The sequence below is a fragment of the Megascapheus bottae genome, chromosome 38, assembly GCF_031878675.1.
Source record: "Megascapheus bottae isolate mThoBot1 chromosome 38, mThoBot2.hap1, whole genome shotgun sequence".
NCBI lineage: Eukaryota > Metazoa > Chordata > Mammalia > Rodentia > Geomyidae > Megascapheus > Megascapheus bottae.
In genome coordinates, this window is record NC_143546.1 from 4,632,117 (window position 1) to 4,651,520 (window position 19,404).

Below are 19,404 nucleotides of genomic sequence, written 5' to 3' on the forward strand. Positions count from 1 at the left end.
CAAAAAAGCCAGAAGTAATGCTGTGCCTCAAGCGGTACAGTGCTAGAGAGGCCCAGAGACAGAGCCCAGATCCTGAATTGAAGCCCCAGGACTTGCGAAAACAAAATAAAACAAATACACACACACCCCAACTACAGAAAACATCCTATGACGTTGATGAGGTTGAAAAGTGACTGCTGACTTTTTCTGGGGTTGTGAGGGGTTTGAACTCCAGAGACTTGCACTTGCTAAGCAGGCAGTGGATAACTGCACTCACACCTCCAGGCCTTCTTTTCAATGTATACAAAAGGATAGATCCACTTACAAACCAAAAATGCCCAGAGGTCAGCTGTGAAAGAACGTCAGGACTTCCCAAGCCAAGAGTGAGAAGAGTCTAGTTTCACCACAGCTAAAAACTGTGTACAATTAATTCCAGGAATTCTTAGAGAAAGCGGTAAGGTTGATAAATGAAATTCAGAAATGTATGAAGTTGTGATATCACTGGGTATAATGACTCATGCCGGAAATCCCAGCTACTCAGGAGGCAAAGAATCAGGAGGACTGGGGCCGGGAGTTTGGCCTAGTGGTAGAGTGCTTGCCTAGCAGGCACAAAGACCTGGTGGGTTCGATTCCTCGGTACCCCATACATAGAAAAAAGCCAGACGTGGTGCCGTGACTCAAGTGGTAGAATGCTAGCTTTGAGAAGGCCCAAGGACAGTGCTCAGGCCCTGAGTTCAAGCCCCAGGACTGGCAAAAAAAAAAAAAAAAAGACATCAGAAGGACCTTAGTTCCAAGGTAGCCCAAGGCTAAAAGTTAGTGAGACGCCCTATCTCAGCCAATCAGGCAGTAGTGGCAGCTGACTTGTGTAATCTCAGTTATATGGTGATGTGTACCTGAACTTCCAGCAACATGGAGAGGCCAGGCTGAACGAATGAGAATCTGGTCTTCTACCTGTAAGAGTCTCTGCTATGTGAATGACAGGCACTGTTGTGTGCGTTCAAATGCACAAGACACCCTCAGGAAGTGGGGTTTCTTCCATGCATGGGCAGAAGAGAGAAAAACAGCCCCCACTGCAGCTGCTCTTCTACTACCGGACTTCGCTGTGTACTTGCTGTGCAGTTCACGGGGCTCTGAGCCAAGGGCAGGGAAGAGAACGGAGGGGCATCTCACACACCAGGCTCTCGGGCATTTCTTTGTAAGGTACGGGTTTTCTTGGCAGAATTCAAAGGTTATGATGGAAGAAAACCTTGCAAACACTGGTGGTGGCTCACGCCTGTCATCCTAGCTACTCAGGAGACTGAGATCTGAGGATCACAGTTCAAAGCCAGCCTGGGCAGGCTCTTATCATCTCCAGCTCACCACCAGAAAGTAGGAAGTGGACTGTTGTTCAAGTGGTAGAGCAAAAGAGCTAAGAAATAGCACCCAGGCCCTGAGTTCAAGCTCCGGTATTGTCATAAGACAAAAACAAGACACACAGACAACTGGCTTTGACGTGACAGCTCATGCTGGAGGAACGCTTAGCAGTTCCTGGCATCCTTCCTGGGGTCCCCAGACATCTAAGCCCCTCTGAGATGCCTCCTGTTCCCCACTGAGGAGTCTGACAAGCTTGCCCCACCCTTGCCCAGACACTACAAGCAGGCGCATCCATGTGCTCCTTACTGTTAGAGACTGGGAGAAGTGGAACCGTCTCTCTACTCGAGAATCGTTGGGCAGTTTGAAGACAATCTTGACACTTTCGGGGTCGTCGGGGGAGGGCTCAGGAGGCAGGCACTCCAACTTCCTTTCCTTCTCCTCCTGCAAATTCTGTGGAGACACGACATAAAGGTGAGGCTGCGGCTCCGATGGGGAGAGGACCTCGAGGAACCGCATTCACCATGACCCAATCAACTCCATCACACGCACTGTGGGCTGGCTGTATTTGGGTATCTGACTGTTTGAAGAGACCAGCTAACAGACATGGGCTACCTCTAAGGGAGGATACACAGCAAAACAAGATCACAAATCGCACACCATGCCCGCTAAGTATCAGCTAGTACTAAGAATGCACGAGACAGGGAAGGCAGAAGCTGCCCACGGGCAGACCTCCGTGCAGTCTGGAAGTCAGGAATGATAGGGAGCGCAGGGCCCACCCATCACCTGCCGCCGCCTCTCTTCTGCCAGCTTCTGCTGTTGCACCTCCTCTTCCTTCCGCCTCTTCCGCTCCCGCTCCTCTCGCTTCTTCCTTTCCTTCTCCTGGTCTGCCCTGAGAGAGGCCAGGTAGGCCTCGTCCTGCTGCTGCCTCAGCACCTGGGTCTGGTTCCTTTCTTCCCTGTGGGCAGATCAAAGGCATAAAAACAAAAGCGGGAGCCCAGCAACACCCGTGGCTCAGGCCTGTAAACCCCACCTACTCAAGAGGCTGAGATCTGAGGCCTGAGGTTCTAAGCCAGCCCAGGCAAGGAAAGTCCACGACACTATTTCCAATCATCACCAAGAAAGCCAGAAGGAGCCCAGTGGTTCAAATGGTAGAGCATTTGCCTTGAGCAGAAGCAGCTCAGGGACAACGCCCAGGCCCAGAGTTCAAGCCCCCAAGGCCAATACGAAAAACAAAACCAAACAAGGACAAAATAAAACACCGTAAAATGTTGGTGTATAACATGCAGGTTTTCTCCAATAAAACTTTATGTTCTCTTACTCTTCTCACATGGTTCAAATCCTATCATATTCATAGTTTTTACCTTGCAGTTTTCTTTCTTTAAAAAAAAAAAAATTGACAGGGCTTGTGTGGTGGCTCATGCCTGTAATCCTAGTTATTCCAGGCCTGTAATCCTAGCTACTCAGGAGGCTGAGATCTGAGGATCAAAGTACAACGCTAGCCTGGCACAAAAAGACCAGACACTCTTATCTCCAATTAACCTCCAGAAAACCGGACGTGGGGCTTGGCTCAAGGATAGGGTGGTAGCCTAGATCTGAGGAGCTCACTAGATCTGAGGAGCTCAGGGACAATGCCCAGGCCCAGGGGTAGGGCACTAGCCTTGAGCTGAAGAGCTCAAGGACAGTGCCCAGGCCAGACAGAGTCCAAGTGCCATGACCCACCCCAAAAATAAATCAGGACTGTCCTCTTTCCTAGTTTGCTTGCTCCCATTTATACTCGACCACTTAAGCCAAGCGTCCAGTTCATGTAACAAATGCTTCTTGAATAAAAATCGTCCCAATACTGGGGCTTGTCTGGTCACTCACTTGTCCCTTAGCTTTTCCACTCAGAGTGGGCACTCTACCACTTGAACCACAGCTCCACTCCCAGCTATTTCTGGCTAAATAGAGAGAGGTTTCTCAGATTTGTCTTTCCAAGCTATCTTGAACCCTCAGATCTCAGCCTCCTGAGTAGTCTTGTTACAGGCATGAACCACTGTGGCTTGGCTGTGTGACACCCTTTAAGGTAGAAACTCAGGCAAAACAAGGTAGGATCTGTGTCTGGCATCGGTAGAGTAGGTCTTGGGGACCCAGCCCCGTACCAGCAGGATCTGAGCTACCTCCAGGTCACCATGATGAAACAAGAGCAGCACTCAGACGTTCCATGAGTTGTACCCACTGCTGCACAACTGACTGCTTGCCTGCCCTGTGGCACAAAACTGCCTGGTACTCAGGCTGGCCTCAGACTCGTCATCCTCCTGGCCTTAGCTTCCTCAGTACTGGGATTATAGGTGGTCCCTGCCACACTCAGCCCTTTTCTGTTATTTTCAGCTTTTCTAAAATAAATGAACACCATTCATGAGGGGTGGGATTATTACCAGTGCACATGTTTTATACTTAAGTTCTTTCTCTGATGATCAGCTATTCTAATTGATGTAATACTTATTCTTGGACATAGAGCCCTCTCCTTTTTTCTTTCTTTCTTTTTTTGTCGATTGTGGGTTTTGCTGTCTGGGCCTAGGCACTGTCCCTGAGCTCTTCAGCTCAAGGCTACCACTCTACCACTTGAGCTACAGCACTACTTCACTGGAGAGAAGACTCTCCAAGAAGCTGGGCGAGGTGGCTCATACATGTAATCCTAGCTAGTCAGGAGGCTGAGATCTGAGGATTGTGGTTCAAAGCCAGCCCAAAGCCAGCCCAGGCACTAAAGACAGTCAGATTCTTTATCTCCAATTAATCACTAAAAAACAGGAAATGGGGTTGTAGCTCAAGGGGTAGGGCGGTAGCGTTGAGCTGAAGAGCCCAGGCCCAGAATTAAACCCCAAGACTGACAAAAAACAAAAACAAGAATCTCAAAAGACTTTTGTGCCAGAGATAGCACCCCAGAAGAGGTAAGATTACAGGCGTGAGCCACCAGCACCAGGCTTGATTTGCAAGCCAGATAATCTGATGCAGATTAATTTAAGTATACAAATGTCCTGACACCAAATGGGCAAGGCAAAAAGAAATCAAACTAGGCTTGTGGGGCCCATACAAACATAAAGCTAGCCTTATCCTTACAGAAAAGACCTCCCTGTACCTTTCCAGGCGTTCTGAGAGCAAGTATGTCTGGTTGGCATCCATAATGAACATCAGCTGGTTAATGAGGTCATCAGGTTGAATGAGGCCTTCTAGCCGACCCACCACCGTCATCCTCCGGTCCTTCAGCATGATCATGGCCAGGAATGGATAGGTATTCTCTCGTAAAGCCTGTGAGACTGACAAGAACACCCAAGAGATCAACCACCAGACTCAGAGATAAAACAGATCATGGGAAAGAACTTTAATTCTAGTTGGGGGAAAAAAGGAAGGTGCATTTCTTCTCTATTTCCTTTTCTCTTTGGGAGAACTTGAAATAAGTTTGTGTTCCTAAACCAAGATGGTTACTTAGTATAGGCCTGGCTTTTCTGGTAGGGTATGGCTCTTAGAATGCTAGGAGAGGTGGCAGAGAAGGATCTATAAAGAATCTGGCTATTGGCTGGCACTAGTGGCTCACACCTACAATCTTAGTGACTCAGGAGGCTGAGATCTCAAGATTTCAGTTCAAAGCCTTCCCGGGCAGGAAAGTCCATGAGACTCTTATCTCCAGTGAACCACCAGAAAGATAAAAGTGGTGCTGTGGTTCAAAGTAGTAGAATCCTAGCCTTGTGCAAGAAAAGCTCAGTGCATAGGCCTTGAGCTCAAGCCTCGTACCTGACACCTCTCCCTATCCACCCTCCATCCTCCAAAAAAAGCCAGCTACTCAGGAGGCTGAGATCTGAGGCCTGAGGTTCAAAGCCAGCCAGAACAGGGAAGTCTATGAGACTCTTAATTCCTAATGAACCATCAGAAAAGTGGGAATGGCAATTTAGCTCCAAGTGGAATAGCGCTAGCCTTGAGCAAAAAAGCTCAGGGATAGCACCCAGGCTGACACTGACACACACTGACACACGCACACACAAAAGCCGGGCGTAGCAGCTCACGCCTGTAATCCTAGCTACTTAGGAGTCTGAGATCTGAAGACCGAGGTTCAAAGCCAGCCTGGGCCCTAAAGATCATGAGACTCTTATCTCCAATTAACCACTAGAAAACAATAAGTGGGGTTGTGACTCATGGGATAAGGCAGTAGCCTTGAGCTGAAGAACTAAGGGACAGTGCCAAGTGAGTGTTCAAGACCCACAACTAACCCCCCCCCCCCAAAAAAAGACTAAAGGCAAGCTGCCTGATCCTGCTCCAAAACTCTGTGTGATCGTAGCTTCTTGAGCTCTGTCTTCTACAGCAACCCTCACCTCTAAGGCCTGCTGACAAGACTCAACAATGTAAAAACAGCAACCAGCATCGTGTTTAGCACAAACACCGTCATGATGACCTCTCCAAAAACACCCCGACCATCTCAACGAGGCAAAAGCAAACACGTACCCCTGTACCCCTCAGGTTTGTTTGTAGAGCAGGCCCAGAAGAGCATCCTCGTGTTTATTAGGGAAATAACTTCAGGTGCGCAGAGTGTATTGCTGTGGAGAGGGATGAAAACAACGTGAAGAATAACTTGGTCCCCACAAGCCAGGAGGAGAAAGTCAAGATGGGGACTCATCCGCTTACCGACAGAACTCATCCGAATCCTGGTGGTCATCTCCATGGAGATAAACCAGGAGAAAGCGAAGCTCTCGCTTGGCATCATTCAGCGCCTGCGAGAGACAGAAGGTCACTGGGGATTATAAAGACCATTCCAAGCTTCAGCTAATGATCACCAACACGAGGCAAGGCACTGAGGTAGGAGAGTGCTGGGGTAGAAGGGAGCTAGAGCCGAGGGTGAGGGAACGAAGTGGATAAAGCAGAGTGCAGAAGAAGGCTGGCACTGGAGTAAAGTCTGGCCTCTTTTTCATTTCTCTAAGCAGTGAAGAGCCAGGCAAGGGTGTTGAGTAAAAGAATGACAGGATCAGGGCTGGGCTCTGCTTTTGAGGACAGAATCTGTTGGGAAGTTGGCATCATGTGGTTCATGGCACTGACCTGGCTGTACGTTCCCTGGTAGAAGACAGGGTGTGCTCGCCCATATTTCTCTTCAAAAGAGTGCATAAATGAAACAATGTCCCCAACAGGATCAGTGACCCGGCTGCGAGGGTCAGGCCGTATAAAACGAAGAGCAAACCTGGGGGAGAAGGAAGAAATACCACGTGAATTGCCTTACTATAGACCACAGGAGCAGGCCAGTGGGTAGTGGAGAGCAGAACCGGGCTAAAGAGCCGCAAAGCTCTGCGTGCTGTTCCAAAGCCCTGTTCAAGAAGAATGCAAACTTCTAATAGAACGATGAATTCCGATACTTGCCTAAACAAATTCCGCAGCAAAACTGAGGACCAGAAAGATTAGGAAATGAAGATCACAGGCCAGGTAAAGCTCCCAGACGATGGGGCCGTAAGTGTGGCCTAGTGGTAGAGTGCTTGCCAAGCATGCACAAAGGCCCAGGTTCGATTCCTCGGTACCACATACATAGAAAAAAAGCTGGAAGTGGTGCGATGGCTCAAGTGGTAGAGCTCTAGCCTTGAGAAAGTCTAGTGTTCAGGCCCTGAATTCAAGTTCCACGACTGGCAAAAAAAAAGCCAAACCCAAAAAACAACAAAAGCTCCCAGACAATGTCTAATAAAGCAGACACTAGCTAATTGTGAATATTCTAAATTACCTAATTACATTTTTTATGTGTGTTTGTAAACATTGGGTCTTAAACTCAGGGCCTGTACACTGTCCCTGAGCTTTTTTTCCTTTTGCTCAAGATTCAAGTACTCCATTTGAACCAAGTTCTACTCGGGCTTTTTGATGGTTAACTGCAGATAAAAGTCTTACGAACTTTCCTGCCCAGGCTGGCTTTGAAACACGATCCTCAGATGTTAGCCCCTAGAGTAGCTAACTAGTTCAGGCATGAGCCACCAGTGCCCAGTTTTGTACATTTAAACACAATGAAAACATGTGGCACACTCAGTCACCAATAGCCATGCAGCAAGTCTTTGGCAGCTTCCCCTGGGCACTATTTTTCACAGGAGCAGTATGGGGACAGAATATATCTGTCCTTGCAGGAAGTTCTACTAGCCAGCCCTGCCCCATGCACAGATTTATGTCTGGAGGTGCCTCTCCCTCTTCTTTCTGATTTCTTGTGATTATCAATGTTCAGTTCATGTTCCCAAGGAATTCAAATTATGGATGGGGGTACTTCACACACAAATTTAGAATCACAATTTACTTGTTCTTCCAGGTGGCTGGTACGTTTTGCTTGCTAGCCAGGCACTGGTGGTTCACACCTGTAATCTTGGCTACTCAGGACGCTGGGATCTGAGGACTGTAGTTCGAAGGCATCTAGGGCAGGCATATCTGTGAGTCTCATCTCCAATGAATCCCCAGAAAACCATTAGTGGCACTGTGACTCAAAGTGGTAGAGTATAAGCCTTGACCAAAACAGCTCAGGGAGAGCTCAGGTTGTCCTAGCAAGCTCAAACTACCCTGTGTGTCTACAAACATGGAACATGTAGCCTGATGATACAGCTACATTAAAATTCATAACACGTGCCATGTATAACTTCCCAAGGAAAGCAAAAAGAATCCATTCACTTGAAGACATTTCAGCACAGAAAGGGTAAACTATGACACTTACTCTGCTAAATCTTGAGCCAATTCTTAACAAACTCCCCGTGAATATATACAATTATACTTGGAATTTCTCCTGAGTAATCAAACTCAATTCATTGACACAAACATCCAGAGCAAATTAAGAACACAAAATACAAAAGTTATGTGTGTGGGAAGGGAGTTAGCAATTCCTAAAAAGATTGGTATTTTGACTACTTTCTCAGAATTTGTTTGAATTTTCTCTTTTACTTGAATTAGAAAGAAAAACCTGACCTTTTTTTTTTTTTTGGTTTCTAATTGTCGTATGACCAGCATCCTTTAAGACAGAGATATCAAATTAGACTTCACTATGATCTTAAAGATTCTGAGTGCCCACCGGTAAACAGGAATGGAAAAAGGAATGACCAATAAGAAGCCAGGAGGCCACTAAACAGGCAGTCCTTTAAAACAGCAAGGCACAGGGCAATTCCTACTCAGACAGCTGCTGGGTCTTTCTCTACCCCTGTAATCTGTAGAGATGTACGTAAGTTGTACAAGGTACAGATCGTATTTCTAGCTCTATCTGCTGGCCCAGATGTCCTAAACATTTTAGTTTTCCAAAAAACTGGAAGTGTAGCTCTGGACAGGACACCTCAAGTTTGATCTGCCAGGGAGTCAGATTCCACTCAACATTTCCCAGTTGCTGGACGTTGAATGGTGCATGGAGGAGCCAGGTAAAGATCTGAAGCAAGTGAGTGGATCTATGAATACCTGGGTTCTGGCACCAGCAGCCAATGAACTGCCAAGGCACAGGGAAACATGCCAAATAATCTCCGTGTGACTACAACAGAAGAAACCTACAGCTAAGAGGGTAACCTCGGAGAAGATGTGTTGGGATTGAGAGTGGTCTGAGAGAGAAGAGGTTTGGGGGGGGGGGGGGGTGTTTCAGTTCCTGGCTCCTGAGGTGAGAAGATGCTGAAACAAAAGGGCTACGTGGTATGTGATGTTAACTGCTATTGAGGTTTGTCTTCCTACGGGAAAGCTCCTGGATTTACTGGATTTCCAGTCCTGCCTACAATGGTATTGATTATTCCCCACTTGAATTGAACCATAGTTCCAACTCTAGTGTTTTTTCTTTTCTTTTTTTTTTTTTTTTTCTGGTGGTAAACGAGATAAAAGCCTCGTGGACTTTCCCTGGTTGGCTTCAAGCTGCAGTCCTCAGATCTCAGCCACCTGAATAGTCAGGATTACAGGTACTAGCCACCAGTGCCCAGCTTGTCCAACTCTTTTGTTTTTAAGTTAGAGTCTCATGTTTTTGGATAGGCCAGCATAGAACGTGATCCTCTTATTCATGTCTCTACCATAGCTGGGATGACAGGTGGGCGTCACCACACCCAGGCTATTGGTTGAGATGGGATGTCACAAAGTCACAAACACTTTGCCTAAGCTGAGCTTTAACCATGACCTGAGGATCATGACATCTCCCAAGCAGCTGACATCAGCGACTGGTTTGGACTGATAGTATTTCTGCGAATAAGCGAGACTACTTTAAAAACAATTTCATATCTTTTTCTTTTCAGCTTTTACATCAACTTTATTCTCAGAGCCAATCTGTGAGTTAACCAACCTCCACATTGCCAACGGTTGTAGGAATTTTATTTATTTATTTATTTTGGCCAGTCATGGCTTGAACCCAGGGCCTGCGCATTGTCCTTAGGCTTTCTCGAGAGCTCTACCACTTGAGCCACAGCACCATTTCCAGCTTTTTTCTTTCTTTCTTTTTTTTTTTTGGGGGGGGGGGGAGTGTCATGGGTCTTGAACTCTGGCCTGGGTGCTATCCCAGAGCTCTTCAGCTCAAGGCTACACCCCTAGCCTCAAGCCACAGCACCACTTCCTGTTTTCTAGTGATTAACTGGAGATGGGTCTCACTGCTTTGTGCTTTCTATAGCTTTGTATTGCCCAGGTTGGCTTGGAACCATGATCCTCAGATCTCAGCCTGCTGAGTAGGTAGGATTACAGGCAAAAGCCACTGCACCCCACCTCCAGCTTTTTTCTATGTATGTGGTACGAAGGAATCGAACCTGGGTCTTCGTGCATGCTAGGTAAGCACTCTACCACTAGGCCAAACTCCAGGTCCTCTTATTGGAGGAACTATATTCTTTGTTACATATACCAAAATCTCATATTCGGCAATGAGTTCTGGGTTGCAAAAGAGTGATTTACGATTTGCACCTGTCTGTAAGGCTTTGTTACAAATTAAACAAAGACACACACACACAAAGTACTCCAAACAATTTCTTTTCTAAAACCTGCCTGCCGCTATGCTTTTTATAGTATAGTAAAAGAATATTCAATATGATGAGTCAAAACTAATAGAGTATGAAAAATTATTCTGGTTATGTTTCAGCTCCAGTCTATTCTTGCTATTAATACATAAATGCAGAGGTACATACCGAAATATATCAAGTATCGTGTAATAGGTAAACCGGAATGGAAGCATTATCAAGTAATAACCCCATCCAAGCAGCCCCTGAAATTCCAAAAACAAAGTTAGAGACCCCATTTTCTCAATCTCTAATACTTCACAAAGTAACCAGTTCAGCTTTTTCTTGGTCCTTTGCATTCTTTCCCATGATTTCTCCCTCTTTAACCACAGCTCCCTCTTCCTGGACACCTCATCATTAAATGCTATTATAGTCTTTGATATCATTTCATCTAATACCATCCTTTTTCTTCTTTCATATCACTTGTCTTGACACTTTTTCTGCAGCTACTTCTAGTCACTGTTAAGTAAGTTCATTTCCCCAAATAATAAACATTCATTCTTTTCTTCTTAGCCTTATGCATCAAAATACTGCACATAAAAATAGCAAGAAAGATAACCATTAATATTACCATGGGCATTTTTGTGTGTAAGCAGTAAACACACCATATAGCAGCTAATCTTACTAATAATACCCATTATTAACACCTACCAACTCATTTGCACTTAGGGGTCTATGGTTTCCAAAGTGCCACTTAGATGTCATAGTGTGTGTAGTGTGTGTGTGTGTGTGTGTGGCCTGTCATGGGGCTTGAACTCAGGGCCTGGGCACTGTCCCTGAGTCGTACTGTGGTCAAGGCTAGCATTCTATCATTTGAGCCAAGAGCCACTTCTGGCTTCTCCTGTTTATGTGATACCAAGGAAGCAAACCCAGGGCTTCAAGCATGCCACACAAGCACTCTACCACTAAGCCATACTGCCAGCCCCAGATGTCATATTGTGTTAACCTGAGACCTCTCCGTGGCCAAGGCATGGAGCTCCATGAAGCTTTTATCAGGGCTCAAACACTAAATCAAGCCCAAAAGAAAGCCCAAGGCACATACAGAAGCCCTCCCTGAGTCACAGAACTGCTCCACGAATCTGTAACTTTTCTTATTTCAGGAAACCCCAAATGACTGTAGTAGCCCTTCTCCTCCTTGACTTCAGTTCCGTTACCTGCAGTCAACCATAAGTCTGAACATATGCAATGGAAAACTCCGGGAATAAACAATGCATGAGTTTTACAATCCATCCTGTGCTGAGTGGTATGAAATGTGTATCATCCTGTTTCTTCCCTCCCAGGATGTGACTTACCCTCCTGCCAGCATACTCTCCAAGCTACCTGGCAGTAGTCACAAGTATATGACAATAGTTATTTTCATGATCAGTACTGTATTGGTATGTTTAAGTAACCTACTATCTAATAATGGCCCCAGGAAACAAAAACTGCTGATGATGTTGGCAATTCTGATATGCAAAGTCAAGTCCTTTAAATAAAAGGATGAAAGTTCTTATCTTAAGAAAAATTTAGGCTGAGGTTGTTAAGGTCTACAGTAAGAGCAATCTTTTATTCATGCAATCATGAGGAAGAAAAAAAGAACTCTGCTGATTTTCCTGCTGTACCTCAAACTGAAGGTTCCTGCAATGCTACATGGCAAGCGCTTATTTAAAGGCACTTAGTTATGAGGTTTGGTGCTACTGACAGCTTCAGCTATTACTGGGGATTTCAAAACATATGCTCCCAGAACAAAGGTGGATTATTGTATTTAAAACTCCATTTTTCAATGAATTCGATTATTTATTTACAGGGGATCTCACTATGTTATCCAGCTGCTTTCAAACTAGTGATTGTTCAGCCTGAGATAATAACTCCATTTTGGGGGGCGGGGAGAGAGGGCAGTCCTGTAGCTTAAATTCAGGGCCAGCACTATCCTTGAACATTTTTTGCTCAAAGCTAGTGCTTTGCTACTTGAGCCACAGAGCCACTTCTGGTTTTTTCTGAGTATGTGGTACTGAGGAATCAAACCTAGGGCTTTGTGGACACTAGGCAAGCACTCTACCATTAGGCTACGCTCCCGGCCCTTAGCTCTGTTTTTCAAATATCAAGTACTCCACAAAAAAACAGATGACAGAGTAAATTCTAATTATACCAAAGTTAAAGCAATATTTCATAATTCTAAGGACTAAGAAAATTAAACGCCAACATCTTTAACATTACTTATCAGTGTGTATGTTCAATTTCTTTAACTGGAAAAAACTAAATTTAAGCCAGGTACAGTGGCTCACGCTGATAATCCTAGCTACTCAGGAGGCTGAGATCTGAGGATCACGGTTCAAAGCCAGCCTGGGCACTAAAGTCAGTGAGCCTCTTATCTCCAATTAACCACCAACATGACAAATGTGGATTTGTAGCTACGATTCAGGTCGTTAAGAGCACCAGCTTTGAGCAAAAAAAAGCTAAAGAAAGCACTCAGGAAAGTGGAGCTGCGGCTCAAGTGGTAGAGTGACAATGTTGAGTCGAAGAGCGCAGGGACCCAGAGTTGAAGTCCCATGACCGACAAAAAAAAGAAAGAAATAATGAACTAACGAACGAATGCAATACGCATGCACCCAGGTCCTGAGTTCAAGCCCAGAATTGGTACAAGAAAAAAAAAAAAAAGAAAGAAAGAAAAACAGACTATTCTTCCCTCATTTCTAAATGTCCAACAGCAAAATACCACATTACTGTGTTCTATTATTAAATTTAAACAAACCTCCACTTTGCTATGAGCCCTTCAAGACTAACTTCAAAGAAAACGCCAGAAGGTTCCAGGCACTTCCTCAAAAATAGCTACAGCTGATTAGATATCATGTTGAGCAAGATAAGCCAAGCTCAAAAAGTGCAATAATGTGGGCTGGGAGTATGGCCTAGTGGTAGTGTTTGCCTGCCATGCACAAAGCCCTGGGTTTGATTCCATGGTACCACATACACAGAAAAGGCTGGACGTGGTGATGTGGCTCAAGTGATAGAGCACTGGCCTGAGAAAGCCCAAGGACAGTGCTCAGACCCTGAGTTCAAGTCCCAGGACAGGCAAAAAAAAAAAGTGTAATATGCATGTTTCTTACTCATTTGTGGAAGCCAGACACATGTTTATATCTATGTATAATAGATTTTAAAAAAATCCACAGGATTCTAACTATGGGACTATTGGTGAGAGGAAGGGCAGAGGGGAAAACATGGTGAGCAATAACAATTAAGACCTGCAGGACAGGAGTTTGGTCCAGTGGTAGAGTGTTTGCTTAGCACGCACGAAGACCCGGGTTCGATTCCTTGGTACCACATACATAGAAAAAGCCAGAAGTGGTGCTGTGGCTCAAGTGGTAGAGCTCTATCCCTGAGAGAGCCCAAGGACAGTGCTCAGGTCCCAAGTTCAAGCCCCAAGACTGGCAAGAAAAAGAAAAAAAGAAAAGTTGCCATGAGGCTCTTATCTCCAATTAATCACCCCCCAAAACCTGGAAGTAGTGCTGTGGCTCAAGTGGGAGAGCATTAGCCTTGAACACAAAGAGGCTCAGAGACAGCATCCAGGAAACTATGAAAGCTGTTGATAGAGAGAGTTGAGGTGGGCAAGAAAAGAGAATACAAGCCAGGTATGGTAGTTCATGCCTGTAATCCTAGCTACTCAAGAGGCTAAGATCTGAGGATCAAGATTCAAAGCCAGCCTAGACACTAAAGAACCTGAGCCTCTTATTTCCAATTTATCACTAGAAAATGGGAAGTGGGACTGTGGCTCAAGGAGTAGGGCAGTAACCTTGAACTGAAGAGCTCAGGGACAGCACCCAAGCCCACAGTTCAAGCACCATGATCCACAAGAGAGAGAAAGAGAGAGAGAGAGAGAGAGAGAGAGAGGGGGGGGGGGAGGGAGGGAGAGAGAGAAAGAGGGAATACCAAACAGAGGATTGTCCCGATGAAATATATATATGTAACATCTGAAATTCCATGGCAAAATCCCTTTGTATAACTAACACACATTTTTTTTTTAAAGCATGTCAGGAAGGCACCTAGGCAGGATCCTAAGTTTGACAATGAATGGAAAACATGAGCAAGGATGGCTACTCCACTTGCACATATGAACACAGAACAACAAAACCCACTGACATTCTTTGAGAAGAGGTGTGGCAATAAGAAAGGGGATAGCAGGGGACAAGAGTCTGGTGGGATACATTATATGTGTATCTGGAAATGACACAGTGAAACCGCCTACATGTGCAAGTAATGTAAGCTTTTTTTAAAAAGAGAGAGGCTGGAAATGTGGCTTGGTGATAGAGTGCCTGCCTAGCATGCATGAAGCCTTGGGTTCCATTTCTCAGAATCGCATACACCGAAAAGGCTAGAAGTGGTTCTGTGGCTCAAGTGGTAGCGAAAGAAGCTCAGGGACAGTGCGTAGGCCCCAAGTTCAAGCCCCTGTATTGGCAAAAGAGAGAAGGGGGGGGAAGAAGGAAAAGAGAGAGGAAAAAAAAACAGCTAAAACTAAGTAAACTAAAGCAAAGTCAACAGATTCCAATTAAAAAACAGGAGCTTTAGCTGGGCATCAGTGGCTCATGTCTGTAATCCTAGCTACTCAGGAGGCTGAGATCCAGAGAACTAAGATTTGAAGTCAACTTGGGCACAGAAGTCCTTGAGGATCCATATCTAATTAACTAGCAGCATGCCAGACTGGAGGCATGGCTTAGGCGATATAGAGAGCAAGACCTCTAAGTTAAAACCCTAGCGCTAGCAAAGTAGGGGAGGGGGGAAAGAGGGGCCTGCTATTAAACCTATATCATACATTTTGATATGTAAATGAAACTGTCCATGTACTCAAAACAAGGCACAGAAAACACTTTCCAAATAACTAGCAAAGAACAGAAAAAGGTTTCTATAGCAATTTATTAGGAAATCAAGGGAAAATGATATAAAACACTAAAATCTACCAAGGGTCCACTCAGACCTAGCTAGCAGATTGACACTCTTGAGTTATCTCTCTTGTTCCTATCATAGAGAGATCAATACAACCCCAGGTAAATGAGCTTAGAAAGCAACACGTGGGAAATTCCAGCTACGAAATAACTTGCCCTTGGTTGTGGTCTTGAGACAACATAGCTGTAGATCCTGTGGTCAGCTGTGTTAACCTGAAGGGGTCGGGATGGAGGTGGGTTGAAAACACTCGGTACGCCCTCTTGCTCATTCAGTCTGTCCTGTACAGCAGCCTGAGAGGGGAAACAGAGTTAACAAGACTTTCAGTGACACTCAAATCAACCCAGAGGGGAGGGGATGCAGCTTTTCCTCCTCAGTGTCTTGGAACAAGGGGAGCTTTACACAAAGGTATGGGCACAGATCTTTCAACCTCCTCTATCAGAAGCAATGAGAATTCACATGTGGTAAAACAGACCAGGGAACTTGTTTTTGGACAAGGGATCAGGGAAGTTGTCTGGAGGCAACAGTTATGCAACAAGCATGCTGCTTTTATTCGCAGGGAGTGCACTTCTTAGGGTGCTGAAAACAATGTACTTGTTGTACAAAAAAAAAAAAAGCAGTCCAGGCAGCAGCTTGTGGCTCAGGCCTGTAATCCTAACTACTCAAGAGGCTGAGATTTGAGGCTCATAGTTCAAAGGGTAGCCGGGGTTGGAAAGTCTGTGAGACTCTTATCACCAAAGTAGGAGAGGCCGGCATTGAGCAGAAAAGCTCGGAGGCAGCAACCAGACTGAGTTCAAACCACAGTATGACTGACAAAAACAAAAAACAAAACAAAGGCAGTCACAAAGAATATACTGGGGACAGTGACCCTGTAATTGCTCTGGAACGGGCTGGAACAGACCTGCCGACTGATGTCTGATGTAGGGCTTAAAAGGAAACATAGGTCTTAGTCAGGCACCAGTGGCCCACAGCTGTCATCCTGGCTACTTAGAAGACTGAGATCTGAGGACTGCAGTTCCAAGCTAGCCAGAGCGGGAAACTCTGTGAGATTCTAATCTCCAATGAACCACAAAAAGCCAGAAGCAGAGCTGTGACTCAAGTGGTAAAGCACTAGCCTTGAGTAAAAAATGCTCAGGAAGAGCATACAGGCCAGAGTTCAAGCCCTACGACTGACTCTCCCCACCTTCTCTCTCTCCAGAAATAAGAGTTCCGAATCATACCTAGCTCCATTGCCCAGAAAAAGTCATTCACCACAGTGAGCTTTAGGTTCACCATATGTAAGATAAAGGAACAATAATAGCTCTGAGCTAATTTGAAAACTTTAATGAGATGTGCACACATAAAAATTCTAACACACCTCCTGCACACCACTAATATTAATTTAAAAGCAAAATTCATTCTCTTTAACTTTGCCCTTAAAAATGTCCCAGCATAGGAAAAAAATTTGACCAGACCCAAAGAAATGACTGCTGTGGCCTCTGCAAATTAGTCACTTGTCATCATCAACTGGGATTCCTTTTATGTTTCTGGACTGTAGTTGGAGCTGCTTGACCCGAAAGTCATGGGATGACTTTCTGGCCATGCCAGAAAGACCAGCCGTGTGATTTAGGGTGAGAACTTTCAGTAACTTGGTACTAGTCACTTTGGAGATGGGCCAAACAACATGAGAAGCCAAATAAATCACTATCAATCTTGCCTATGGAATGAAGCTCAAGCAAAAACAACAACAACAAAATAATAATAAAATAATAATAGTATGAGATATACAAAAGATGTAACAATTTATGCACCTACTGTGTGCTGGTGGCTCATACCTGTAATCCTAGCTACTCAGAAGGCTGAAATCTGAGGATCACAGAATCTGATCTCCAATAAGCCACCAGAAAACCAGAAGTGGCACTATGGCTCAAGTGGTAGAGCGCCAGCCTTGAGCTGAAGAGCTCAAACCTCATAATCACCACCAACAAAAAAAAAAGCTGAGCTCTGAATATCAAGTTAGAGGCAGAAACTAGCCACCAAAAGTGCTAGAAGTGGAGCTGTGTCTCAGCAGTAGAGTGCTAGCCTTGAGCAAAAGAGCTCAGGGACAGCATTCAAATCCTGAGTTCAAGCCCCAGAATGGGAATGGAGGGGTGGGGGGAAAGAGAGAGGAAGACAGAGAGAGAGAGAGAGAGATGGAGGGGGGAGGGGAGAGGGAGAGAGGGGGACAGAGGGGGACAGAGGGGGAAAGAGGGGGACAAAGGGGGAGAGAGGAAGACAGAGGGGGAGAGGGAAAGGAAGAGAAAGAGAGGGAGGGGGGAGGGGGAGAGGGAGAGAGGAAGAAGGAGAGAGGGAGGGGGGAGGGAGAGAGGGAGAGAGAGAGAGAGAGAGAGAGAGAGAGAGGGAGGGAGGGGGAGGGAGGGAGAGGGAGGGAGGGAGGGAGGGGGAGGGAGGGGGAGGGAGGGAGAGGGAGAGGGAGAGGGAGAGGGAGAGGGAGAGGGAGAGGGAGAGGGAGAGGGAGAGGGAGAGGGAGAGGGAGGAAGGAGAACAAGAGTGCTTGTTTTGGCAGTACACATACTAAAATAGGAATTATACTAAGAAGATTAGCCTAACCTCTAGGCAAGGATGATGGGAAAAATGGAAAAATTCATAGTGTTCCATATTTAATTTAAAGAGTAAACAGGGAGGCACTATATGAAATGGTTTGTTTCACACTTGTCCTACAGTCTCATAATTTTTTTTGGCGGGGGAGGTCGGTCACGGAGCTTAAACTTTGGGCCTAGGCGCACTTTGGCTCCAGGCTAGAGCTCTACCATTTGAGTCACAGCATTGCCAAAAAAATAAATAAAATAAAAAAAATTAATGAGTCATAATGCTGAAAGAAAAGGTATGTTGTATGGAAAAAATACATTTCACTCTTTTATCAGAGCAGAGGGAAAAAATAAAAAGCTTAGACTGAATCCGTCTGTACCTCTATGTTCCAGTTATGCTGTTCCAACGTATGTCGACACTGGTCCATAGATTCTATCCCAGTCAGATCCTAAAAGGATGAAGACAAGATGTTATTTTGGGGAAAACAAAAAGTACTTTTATTTTTTTGATCAGTTCTGGCTTGACCTCATGGTCTGAGCACTGTCCTTAGGCATTTCCAAGGCTAGAGCTCTATCACTTGAGCCACAGCACCACTTCCGGCTTTTTCTATGTATGTGGAACTGAGAAATCGAACTCGGGTCTTCGTGCATGCTAGGCAAGCATGGTGTGTGTGTGTGTGTGTGTGTGAGCGTGCCCATGCTGGTCCAGGGGCTTGAACTCGTGACCTTGTCCCTCAGCTTTTTTGCTCAAGGCTAGTCTTCTACAGAATTCTTTAACTCCACTTCCAGCTTTTTGGTGATTCATTGGGAGATAAGCATTTCCTGCCATGGCTACCTTCAAGGGGTGATCCTCAGATCACAGCCTCCAGAGTAGCTAGGATTATATAGGTGGGAGCTACCAGGGTAGGGCTATAGAACAGTATTTTAGGTCTCTGATTGACTGATCAATTGAATACCAATACTGGGACTTAAACCCAGGACCTTGTGCTCTTGCTTGGCTTTTTCACTCAAGGCTGGTACTTTTTACTTGAGCCCTACCTCTACTTCCAATTGGCTGGTTACTTGGAGATAAGTCTCTTTAAGATCTGTCTGCTTGAGCTAGTTTCAAATGGGGATCTATAGGCACCAGCACCACAAGTCTTTTATTAAAATAATATTGTGAAAAAGTTATAAACATTGTATAGAGACCATTCAGAATATTCCCACCTCTTCAGTATACTGAAACCTAATCTAATTTGCAAGCAAAACCCTTTTGTAAACAGTAAGGCAGTTAAGCAGGAAGCCCAACATAACAAACCTGTATCAAAACCACAAGACCAGACACACCCAGCACAGTATAATTCATTAATATATATCAACATATATTCACCGATTTGATACGTAAGATATCCAGGATATAAAAGTGTCTTCCCCCAGTAAATATGCATCCTATTGAAGAAAACCACATTTACACACAGGGGGAAAAAAAAAAGCAGTTTTCATTTTGTTCTGCAAGTCCTTCAGATTAAGTGTTCAAGGAAGGCCTCATCAAGACAATAGCGCAGGTGTACATGAAAGACTGGGACTAGCCACGGGCAAGTACGAGGAAGAAAATTCCAAGAAGCAGAAGTCAGATGCAAAAGGTT

At 45.2% G+C, this 19,404-nt stretch overlaps 1 protein-coding gene, 1 non-coding gene and 1 pseudogene across 2 annotated transcripts in view; 1 reads left to right on the forward strand and 2 right to left on the reverse strand.

Annotated features, from left to right (window-relative positions):
- The window catches only part of Faf2 (Fas associated factor family member 2), a 36,623-nt gene that overhangs the window by 1,895 nt on the left and 15,324 nt on the right, over nt 1-19,404 (reverse strand). The window contains exons 2-10 of the mRNA XM_090325459.1: nt 18,160-18,228; nt 15,371-15,505; nt 10,431-10,507; nt 6,394-6,532; nt 5,986-6,071; nt 5,806-5,897; nt 4,448-4,625; nt 2,116-2,287; nt 1,639-1,782 (exon numbers count right to left, since the gene is read on the reverse strand). Of these exons, the coding sequence (XP_090181585.1) occupies nt 1,639-1,782; nt 2,116-2,287; nt 4,448-4,625; nt 5,806-5,897; nt 5,986-6,071; nt 6,394-6,532; nt 10,431-10,507; nt 15,371-15,505; nt 18,160-18,228 (1,092 nt within the window). The remainder of the gene's footprint in view (nt 1-1,638; nt 1,783-2,115; nt 2,288-4,447; nt 4,626-5,805; nt 5,898-5,985; nt 6,072-6,393; nt 6,533-10,430; nt 10,508-15,370; nt 15,506-18,159; nt 18,229-19,404) is intronic.
- Nucleotides 10,130-10,256, reverse strand: LOC150041885 (small nucleolar RNA SNORA40). Its single transcript, XR_016533714.1, has one exon. It is a non-coding gene; the product is annotated as a small nucleolar RNA SNORA40 (small nucleolar RNA).
- On the forward strand, nt 17,742-17,855 carry LOC150041886 (U6 spliceosomal RNA; annotated as a pseudogene).